The following is a 10,764-nucleotide window of genomic DNA, read 5'->3' as shown; positions in this document are numbered from 1 at the left end:
CTGCTGCTTTTTCTTTGCTGGTGCAATTAATTCTCTCCTAATTGTGATGCTTTTTCTCTTTCCTTATAGCTAAAGGGTCTCTTTTGCCAGCCGGGTGATTTGCAGAAAAAGGCAGGGAACTAGTGGGGGTTTTTTTTGGGTGTTGTTATTTTTCTGGGTAGCTGTTACTATGGCAAGAAAACTTGGTTCAGTGTGAAGAGAGGTCAGAAATAACCCGACTGAAAATTTCATGCATGTTCTGTTTAAAGCCTCAGCTGCCAGGGTTGGAGCAAGGGAGAAGTGAAGGCACCAAAGTCCCCGATTTTCAAAGGATTTATTAAAGCCTTTAATGTTTAAAAGTTGGAGTTCCTTGAGAACCAAGTCTTGGTGTTCCATGACCTTGTGGGCTAGGATTATATCATAGCCAAGGCTGTCTGTACCTTGCTCTGAGTGCACCAAGGAATGACAGCGAGTGTTTGGGATGGGAGCTCAGGCTTCTCCTGGGCTGGGGACGTTACAAAGTCACCAGACTTTTCCTGGTCCCACTTGGAGCCATGAATAAACAGCCAGGGTTTGAAGAGAGCTGCATCTGTGGGGGTGCTGAGCTCTCTGTCTCTTGTACAATGAGTTTTTGGGGTGTTGGGCTCCTCTTAAAATCTCTTTTTTGGGTGGCAGAGGAATGAACCTTATCTGTGGAGGAGGAGGAGGCTTTGATGGCTCCCTGCTGGAGGCTGAGCTGGAGGATATGTGGACTTGGGGCTTCCTGGAGAAATCTGCCCCTGTGGATGCTGTTTCTTGTTGGCTGTGTCTTTGCTTAAATAAAGATGCTTTGGGGCTGTTTTTTACAGCAGAGGTTGGGACCTGAGCCCACGGGGCCAGGGTCTCTTCACTCTGGGCTGTTTGTGTCAGTGCAAAGGGTGGTTACACCAGTAACATTTACACCAGGACGTTTCTGTGCTTCTAGGAGGAAAAGGAGCTCATTCCAGTGACAGTGATTAATGGGGAGGTTCAGGTGCTGCTCCTGCATCTGAACCTTTTCAATGTGTCCTTTGAGATTTAGCACCCTGCTAAATTCCAGCGTAGCTGAAAAGAGCATAAAGAAAACTATCCCCATGTTTACCCTCCCTTCTCCTCGCTTGCTGGTTTTTGTTTTGACAAAATCCCCAGCTCTGGCTGATGTGGGATGTGTCTGTGGTATCAAGTGGCTCCAGCTGCAGGGGTTTTTGGAGGAGGAGCAGATGTGGTGTTGTGTCCCCACCTGCCCCCTCCCCAGCTTCTCCACCTGGGTGGACTGAGCACCCAGCCCTGGGGAGCACAGGCATGAAGGTCCCAGGAGAGCTTGCCCATGTGCTTGGACCTTGTGTGGGGCATCCCAGCCTGGCACCAGCCCCCTTCTCCATCTCTGCCCTTGGAGCAGGTGAGTGCTGTTGGCTCCAGGGTCACTCTGGGAGGAAGGATGAGCCACAGGGCACTGGCACCTCCAAACTCTCTTCCAAGCTGTGCGTTGGACCCCGTGCTGGGAGCAGCACCAGGAAAGCACCCGAGTGTTGCTGTAACCTGGACTGACACTGGGGAGCCAGGCAGGAGCACAGGGGAGAGCTGGGCTGTGCCTGACCCCCCTCCTTGGCAGTGCATGAGATCCCTGGGGATCTCCTCCCCGTGCCCCCCTCCTGGCCTTGTGCTAGGCCTGTTCCTTGGGACAGAAAGGGGTTCCCTGCACAGAACCATCTCCTTTTATCTGTCTTCATCAAGCCTGTGCTGTGTCATCCGGCCCTGCTCTTGATTTGATAGCACAAGAGGGAGCTGAGAGGAAGCCACTCGCTCCTGCCTGGTGCTGAGGAGCAGGAGCTGTGATTCCAGCTCGTTGTTTGTGTGCTATTTCCAGCCTGGTGTTGCCCCTGTTCCTGCCTGTCCTCTGAGCAGTGAATCGTGTGGGTGTTTGGCAGTTGGCAGATGAAGTGGGGAGCAGTGCTGTTCTGGGGGCACAGCTCCTGGTGGGGCTGTGATGGGCACCCTGGGTCTGACCCGACCCCAGATCCATAGGTGGAAATCTGGGGTCATGCTACTGAAGCTGGCAAAGCTGAGGGTCAGCTGGGGATGGATCAAGTGAACTTGTGATGGGGTGCTGTGATGAAGCATGGGGGGGGTCTCCTGGATCTTTGTGGTGTCCCTAGAATGAACGCTGACCCCCAAGTGAGGATTTGAGCTGGAGAGGCACAGCAGCAATCTGCTCCTGGGGCTGTGGAACTGCTGGAGGCTTGGCAGAGCAGGTTGAACAAACAGGGCAGGGATCAGCTGGGAGAGAGCTGTGTCTGCCTGGGGCTGGGTGGGGATTAGGGATCTCTTTCCATCCCTAGCCCTGAGTCACTCCCTGGAGGGGTTGTGTGTGTTATGCAGAAGTGTGGCTGGAGGGGGTGTATAGTGATGTCTCGGGGCTCAATATCCTCAGCATGAGTATTAAAAATAGAAGATTTGGGAGTATGTACATGGTTTGTCATCTTCTGGGGCCTTTTGGAATTGCTCTCAGTGTGGAAAGGTGTAAATATATTTCCACTCTGTGCTCGTGCAGCAATGCAATATTTAGGGTAGTGCACCAGCTGAAGGGACACCCTGGAGGGTGGAGGTTTCACCTGCTGGCCCTCTGCAGCTGAGGGGATTTCAAACTCAAAGTGGCAAAACCAAATCCTGGAGGGAGGTGAGATAGGAAGGAAAGCAAAAGCAGCTGCACTTGGCAGCACCAAGGGGTCTGTGCCCTGTGCAGCCCACCTGGCACTCTAACACCCCCCAGGCTCTTTGAGAAATCACCAAGCATGGCAGGAGATAAATGCCACTAAACCAGGAGCTCTAAAACGAGCCTGATGTAACCTGTGGGGTGAGGAATGGCCCCTCCTTGGAGGAAGCATCTGGGTGATAGAGCATGAGGAGCTCCAGCTCCTGGACCAACAGGTCCCACTCTCCCACCAGAGCCCTGTCCCACTCTTGGTGGGTGCTGTGGGGCTCTCCCTGCCCAGCCGTGCTCCAGAGCCACTTGGTGAGGACCCTGGGGTGGGTGTGTGGGTGCTGTGCTGCTTGCTGAGCTCTCAAACAGGAGGTTCTGTCCTGGGAGGGGAAGGGCTCAGCACCGTGCCTGCCATCTCCTCGGATGGAGGAGCAATTACCATTCATTTTCATTTTAATGTAGCCATTTAAGAGGGAAAAAAAAAAAGTTAATGCTTCCAATTTGTTTGGTGTAATGAAGTGATAATTCCCTCTGCCTGGGAGGAGAACATGGCTGCAGAGCTCAGGATTGCACGGTCAGCACATTTTGACAGCTCCCAGCTCTGGCACAGTGCTGGCACTGCCTCCCAGCGAGGCTCAGGTGATGCTGGAGAGATGGGGAGCAGGGGGGTGGGCACAGTGTTTCCAGCTGACCTCGATTGTCTTCAGAGCACACAAAAGAGAAGAAAATCAAACGTGTTTGCCTGGCGAGGCAGCTGGATGCAGGCAGAGCTTTGCCTTGCTGCTGGAGGTGGTGGCTCTGGGGGTCTGCTGGTTCCTGCTGCCTGGGACCACAGCCAGGCTGAATTTGGAGCTCTTTGCTCTGCCTGTTCTCATGAAGGACTTGCCCAGCACTTCACAGCCACCTCCAAACGCTTTGAATCGTGCTCTGTGTGCTGGTATGTTGGAAAAGACTATTTAGGCAATTTTAGACAATTATGCTTGAGCTTTGGAGAGTATTAATGACAGCAGAGAAGCCAGCACCAGCCAGGTTCAGCTCCTGTCAGACCTCTGAGTGATGCTGATTTGTCTCTCATCCCAGGCCTGCACTTTATGGTTGAAGAAATTGAGGCTCAGGGCAGGAAAATGACTTCTTGGAGGTCAGGATGCAAATCTGTCGTGCTCCTGGAAATAGGAGCTGGCTCTGCTTTTCTAATTTACTGGCCCATGCTGAATTTGTCCGTGGTGATGCATGAAAATTCACCTGGAAAAAAATAAATTATTCATGAGAGCAACAGTTCAGAGCTGCTTAAACAGCCAAGGCAAAAATCCCTGAGCTGATCCAGCTGAAAGCAGCGACGGGTGCACCAGAGGAGAGGGGTTGGAGAGAAGGGGGGAGACTGGAGGTGGGTGATCTAGTCTTTTATTTGCCCCTTTCTCCTCAGCTGCTGGGCTTGCTGCTGCTTTTTATTGTTGCTTTGTGTTCCTTTGTCCTGCAGCCCCCCTGGTGCCAGGCTGTGCGCATGTGCCGGGCTGGGTCCTGCTGCTGGAGCCTCAGCAGCCCGAGGAGTATTTATGGGTTTATTAACCACATTCTTTAGGCAATAAATGATGCTTAGCTGACTACTGAGATTTATTTGGGAGAATACATTAAAATAAACAGCCCTGCTTGGATTCGTTGGTTTTCGTGCCAGCTCAGACTTGTATGTGAAGTGATTTTTTTTGGTGGGTTTTAGGCCAGTTGTCTGAGACCTGTTTTGCTGATGCTTTTCCATCACTCTCCTCTAATTCACACTTTCAGAGGAGATGTAGGAACTAATATGACTGTAGAAACTGATCTCCTGTTCACATGGACTCTGTGGGCTGAGCCCCGAGGCAGAGATGAGGAGTTTGTGGGGATGCTGAGTGGGACCTGTCTGAGATAACAGCAGACACTGTGGTCCGAGGGTCACCTCTGTCTCCCTGCTTCCCTGATGAACACAGCAGGCATGGATTTATAGCAGAAATAATGTCCATCCCCACTTACATGCAGGGGGAGCGTGGGGTCCAGCAGCAATAGCCCACATGCCTATGCCCTGGATGCAGCCTGGTGCTCCCCAAGGCTTCTCCCCTTCCAGGGGATCCACATTGCTCCACGCTGTGGTGCCCAGAAAGCATCAGGAGACCCCCTGGGACCATCTGAAGTGAGGGGTGATGAAAAGTGGCTGTTGCTAAGCTACAGGCTCTGTTTGCTCTGGCTTGGAGAGCTGAAGGGCTGTGGTCAGACCTGGGGAGCAGGGTGCAGACTGGAGGTGAGCTGTTCCTGGGGCAGGGAGTTCTGCAGAGCCCACTTGTTTAATCTCTGCTCCAGATAAGGGGCAGGAAACAAATCTGGTTTTGGGGAGGAGGGAGTCCACCCCCTTCAGAACCCCAAGGGCTGTAACTGGTGGTTGCTCTGTTTGTGCTTAGGTATTTTAAGGAGGAGAGAGCAAGTTGGCTCTTACCCACCCCACACCCACACTGCTTTGTCAGGAGGAAGAATAACCCCAAGCAGCAGATGGGCCTGGGCTGGGTGTCAGCTGGGAGGCAGGGGTGTCTGTCTAGGAGGAAACCTCTGCTCCAGCAGCTCTTCAGACTATGGTCCACAGAAACAGAGCCAGCCAGCCCTGCTCTGCTGCCAGGGAAGCTCTTTTCAGGGGATCAGTAGGACCTCAGCATCCACAGGGAAAAGCCTCTGGAGTCTGTGCATGGGTAGGAGAGGGAATGATGCTGTCCTGGACCAGAGTGATGCTCAGCCTGGAGTACGTTGCCTTTGGTGGTTTGGGTTTTCTTTTTTGGCAACTGCTCACTCCACCCAACAGTCCTGTCTCCAAATGTTCGTGCAGGCAGCATGTGCTGGGGGAGGCTGCAGTGCCTGCAGGGGTAAAGGTGAATCTTTATCAGTTATACACTGAAGGTGGAGATGCTCAGTGGAAAATGCACCTTGGTCCACACCAGGTGAGTGAGGGAGATGCTGCCTCTCTTCCTTTCACTTTGCCCTCTCTCTGTCCTCTTGCACTAATTAATCTCATCTGCATGCTTAATGGCCATGCCTAGAGAGGAAATGACAAAAAGATCAGGGCTTGCCAGTGAGAGCTTGAGCCTGTCCTCCTTGGGCTGCTTCTGGATCCCTCACAGCTCCATGGGTCAGCGATGGAGAGCTGAGTGCTGCACTTCCCCTCTCCCAGCCAAGGGCTGTGGGAGCCCCGGGTTTGCAGCAGGAGTAATTGAGACAGAGAAGGACACAAGGAAAAGTTCCTCAGCAGGCAGGAAACCAGCCAGGGAAGAGAGCAGACAGATGATTTTGCAGCCTCCTCCGTTTGAACGTCGCTGGGAGGCGGGGATGCTCAGGAAAACAGGCTAACAAACTGACTCCAACCTCCTGCCTGCTTCTTTCATCATTTGTTTTGTTTTATTTATAGGGCCAGCCTCTACGTGAGCTTCTGAGGCAGATCTGGACCAGCACGACTAATAGAGGCTCACGGCAGGTACCAGAGGGGGCTGCTGGGAGGGGTTGGCTGTGGGAACCTGGTGATGGGGATGCTCTGCTCCCAGCTCCAATCCCTGCTCCTGTGGCTCTCCCGGTGGGATGTCGGTGTTTGCACTTCATGTTTCTCTGTTTTTCTTTTCCCTGGCATCCTCTGCTCTGTTTTGCAGCATAGCCAGCCCCCTGCCCTGCCAGGGACTGATGCTGCCCTGCCCAAACAGCCACCATGGAGCTCGCTAGTGCCAAAGACTTCCAGTGGAAAAGCCTCGCCCCCCTCCCGAGCCGCAGGGTCTACTCCACCTTGGTGGAGGCTGGTGGGCAAGTGTTTGCCATCGGGGGCTGCGATGACAACGGGGTGCCCATGGATTGCTTTGAGGTCTACTCCCCCGAGGCTGACCAGTGGACCTCGCTGCCCCCCATGCCCACAGCCCGGGCTGGCGTGGCCGTGGCCAACTTGGGCAAGAGGATCATGGTGATAGGAGGGGTCGGAGTGAATCAGATGCCTCTGAAGATAGTGGAGATGTACAACATAGAGGAGGGCAAGTGGAAGAAGAGGAGCTCGCTGAGAGAGCCGGCCATGGGCATCTCGGTGACATCAAAAGGCAAGGAGGGTTCAGTCCTTCCAGGGTGGGGTGGGGAGGGTGGGCACCCCCTGATGCATCGGGCACAAAGGCTTCCTGGGCAGTGGCGCGGGGATAGGTTGTTCTCCAAAATCCTTTCTGTGCTGTTAGGAGCAGAACTCTGTGTATTTGTTGTATCCCACCTGCTAAAGGTGACTGTTCTTCAGGCAGTCAAAGGTAGAAGATCTGAGGGTTGTTCTGGATCATCATCTGGAGCCACGAGAGCCATGGCTGTGCTGGTACCCAGGGGTATTTCAGACAGGTCCAAGCTCCAGGGTCTCAAATTAAACTTCGTAGCAAATTCTGGTCCTTGTGTGCTGCAGATGCTGGAAAAAAATAGGAATGGTGCTGCTGGGTGAGCGTAGCCAGGCTGGGAGGACCTGACTGAGCTGTGGAACCAAAGATGAAGGTCTTGGAGCCAGAGAATAGCTTTGGTTTGAGAAGACATCTCTGCTCCAGACCCAGAACCAGCCAGGAGATTTGGCTGCATGGTCAGGGCTCAGATCATTGTACAAGGAGGGGAAGCAACTGGTGTTGTGGGGGGCTCCTTAGCTGCTCCCTGCCAAAAGCTTAACCACTGCCTTAAATGGGGCTTGCTCAACGCCTGTGAGGCTCTGCCTTGTCAGCCCATCTCGTTTTATAGCTCCTAAGCAGAAAAGTCGGGCACTGATTTGCTTTGAAGAGCCTGGGGCTGAGAGTTGTGTTCCCCAGCAATGTGCCCGAGGTCAGGCAGCTTCCCGCTGAGCCTGGGATTACCAATCTAATCTCCAGGCAGCTTCTTGCTTTGTTTGCTTAAGTGGGTTTAAAAGCTACTGTCAAGGAATGTTTAAAAATAATGTTTACCATCTTGGAGATGATTTTCTCTCTGGATATAAGCTGGCCTGACTGACAGGGCAGGGTCAGTTTGATGGGAGAGGCCAGGAACAGAACCAGCTGCCCAAATTCTTGCCCCGTGCAGGTTGGTCTCTGCTTTTTCAGCTGCCTGCAAGGACAGGGCTGCTGCCACTGCTCTTGCCTGTTAAGCAAAGTTCTTGCTGGGGGAGATGATGCGGGTGCTGTGCGGGTAGGGGTTTGGTTTGCAGACCAGCTCTGCCAGAGATGGATAGAGCTGACAGGGATTTGGTGGGGAGTGAGTAGCCTCACTGCCTGTCTCAGCTTTGAACCCTCCCATCAGGGCTGCAGAGCCACCATCCTGGGGCAGAGCAGGAGCTGGGCTGAGGAGCAGCAGCCCCTGGATGGGGGAGTGGGGCTGGGGGAAGAGCATCAGTGTCCCTGCAGGAACCAGGGGCTCAGTGCATCCCCCTCTGCCCCAGGGATGGGAGCTCAGGACATGGTAAGAGGGAACTGCTCTGATCCACGTTGTATCACAACGCTTGTGGTTTGGCAGAGGGTTATTTCTGATGCTCTCCTATCATAATGCATGACTTTTATTTGGGTTTTTTTTGCTTCTTGGCCCTGCCCAGACTACAGAGTCTATGCAGCTGGTGGGATGGGATCTGACCTGCGGCCACACAACTACCTGCAGCACTATGACATGCTGAAGGACATCTGGGTGTCTCTGGCAGCCATGCCCACACCCAGGTACGCTGCCACATCCTTCCTGAGAGGCACCAAGATCTACGTGCTGGGTAAGAAGCACTCCTGCCTCCTCCTCCTCTTCCTCCTCAGGCAGCAGCTCCTTTGATCTGAGTGCTGAGAACCATCCCTGGGAGAGGCTTTTGGGAATGCTCCTCTCCATCCCTGCCTCCTTTCTGATGCATTCAGAAGCAGCAAGCTTGCAGCTGTAGATTTTTGAGGGGGGCTGGTGTTGGGTTTGGATTCACAGCTCCATAGCAAGCACCCAGGAGAACCCCTGCACCCGTGAACGTTGTGGGAGCTTGCAGGGCTTGCAGCAGCTCTGCACTGGGAGCTGAGGGTACAGCTGCTCTTTGCCTGCTCAGTTTGCAGTCCTGTGGCTCCTGTAAAATCCCTTGGACTCAACTAGTGAGTGAAAGAACTTCTATGCCATCTCTATTAACAAAGTGCAGTGCAGCTTCACAAAGGGTCTGCCTTTGGCAGAGGAAAGACCTGCTGGAGCTGAGAAATGCTGGACCAAGCCTTCTGCAGGGGAAGATCATAGTTAGTTTTTGCTTTACAGAAAGGGAAACTGAGGCAGAGAAATGTTGCTGTCAACTCGTGGCCAAATAGGATGTTGGGATTGAAACGCAGGAGTTCTGATTGCTCAAACCACCAGCCAGCCCTGGCTTCATTTAGGGCTTGCCAGAAAGGATTTTCTGACCTAATTTGCAGTCTGCTTGTTGTCCCTACTGCTGTTGCCTTGGTGCTAGGAGCCAAGCTGACCCTTTTCTTCCCCTCTCCCTGCTCCAGGTGGGAGGCAGTCCAAGTACGCTATCAACGCCTTCGAGGTCTTCGACACCGAGACCAGGTCCTGGACCAAGTTTCCCAACATCCCCAACAAAAGGGCCTTCTCCAGCTTCGTGCCCACAGAAGACAAACTCTTCAGCCTCGGGGGCCTGCGGCAGGGACGGCTCTACAGGCAGCCCAAGTTCATGAGGACCGTGGATATGTTTGACATGGAGCAAGGTGGGGGCTGTCCCAGCTCTGTCCTCCCCGGGGGAGCAGGGCTGGTGGCATCCAAGGCTTTGTCATCCTTGCAGAGCTTTGCTCTCCTGTCCTTGCAGAGCACAGAGGTCTCATCAGCTGACCCCTGGCACTGCTGGTGCCTTGAGCCCAGCCTGGAGGGAGAGCTGCAGGCAGCAGGGGGGGAAACCATGGTCCAGAGGGTGCTGGGTTCTCCCTCCTGACCTGGTGGTGATGAAGCTGACCTCTGTGTCATGAGGTTTTACCACCCAAAGGTGCAGCAGCAAAACTGCTCTTCCACAAGCAAGCAGGAGGGCAGAGAGGCAGATGGTTTCCCAGCAGCAGATGCTCCTGCAATGGTCTGTCTTGTTTCTCCCAGGTGGCTGGATGAAGATGGAACGCTCCTTCTACCTGAAGAAACGGCGAGCAGACTTCGTGGCTGGCTACCTGAAAGGCAGAGTCGTTGTGGCTGGGGGACTAGGTGAGGGGCTGGGGATGGTGGGAACACTTTAAAAGCATCTCTGAGTCCTGTGTTGTTAGAGAGGTGAGTGATCCTGGCCCTGGCTGTGCTGAGGCAGCAGGAAAAACAGACCCCAGGAGGGGATGGGATCCAGAGATAGACACTGGAGCAGACAAGGAATGGTTGCTGGTGCTTCCCAGGTGACCCAATGCCTCAACTTGTGCTTCTAGGAAACCAGCCCACTGTCCTGGAGTCTGCAGAGGCTTTCCATCCCGAGAAGAACAAGTGGGAGAGCCTGCCCCCCATGCCCACCCCACGCTGTGCCTGCTCCAGCATCGTGCTCGGGAACTGCCTGCTGGCCGTGGGTGGGGTGAGCCAGGGCCTGAGCAGTGCTGTGGAGGCACTGTGCCTCTCTGAGTCCTAGCTGGACCCTGCCTGGCCCAGGAGCCTGCCCCTCGCTGCCTCCAGCGGTGCTGGTGGTGCTGCTGGGCACCTCCTGATGGCACCGAGGCTGGGGGAGCATCACCCAACCTGCCCTGGGAGCCCAGCAGCTCGGCTCAGCCCACAGCCAACTTGGATCTGAGGCCAGGGCTGCTGTGCCTCTCCCTCCTGGGCACTGCCCAACAGAGGGATGGAGCTCTTTGGCCAGGAAGCCCCTCCAGTCGTCTTCAGAGCTCCATGAGGAAACCCGGGTGGAGGACCTGCTCACAGCACTGGTGTGCCCTGTCTCCTGCCAGCAGGAAGGACTCTGGAGATCAGGGCGTGGGCAAGTGTCTCCCTGTGGCCATCCTGACCCACTCCTGAAGGGGATGGGTTCAGGGGTTTTGAGGAGTATCCAGACAGGTCAGTGGTGGTTCAGGGAGAGTGATGTTGGGATGTTGCCCTCTTCAAACATCCTGGGATCTCTTCATGCTTCCCGGAGT

General features: G+C 54.4%; 1 protein-coding gene across 1 annotated transcript; it reads left to right on the top strand.

Moving 5' to 3' along the window:
• Positions 1–6,407: 6,407 nt before the first annotated feature.
• Positions 6,408–10,265, top strand: KLHDC8A (kelch domain containing 8A). The gene is made up of 5 exons (XM_008939465.1): positions 6,408–6,783; positions 8,265–8,429; positions 9,169–9,384; positions 9,761–9,862; positions 10,072–10,265. Exons 1-5 carry the CDS (start codon positions 6,408–6,410, stop codon positions 10,263–10,265), a joined length of 1,053 nt encoding a protein of 350 aa, XP_008937713.1.
• The last annotated feature ends 499 nt before the right edge of the window (positions 10,266–10,764 follow it).

This window comes from Merops nubicus, unplaced genomic scaffold (assembly GCF_000691845.1).
Source record: "Merops nubicus isolate BGI_N331 unplaced genomic scaffold, ASM69184v1 Scaffold47680, whole genome shotgun sequence".
In the NCBI taxonomy this organism is placed as follows: Eukaryota; Metazoa; Chordata; class Aves; order Coraciiformes; family Meropidae; genus Merops; species Merops nubicus.
This window is presented reverse-complemented; position numbering and strand designations above follow the sequence as displayed.

Bases quoted from the DNA above. Each gene is read 5' to 3' on its own strand.
- KLHDC8A (XM_008939465.1), top strand. From the start codon at position 6,408: ATGGAGCTCGCTAGTGCCAAAGACTTCCAGTGGAAAAGCCTCGCCCCC. The intron at 8,430-9,168 runs GTAAGAAGCACT...TCCCTGCTCCAG, and splicing joins CACCAAGATCTACGTGCTGG to GTGGGAGGCAGTCCAAGTAC. The intron at 9,863-10,071 runs GTGAGGGGCTGG...TTGTGCTTCTAG, and splicing joins CGTTGTGGCTGGGGGACTAG to GAAACCAGCCCACTGTCCTG.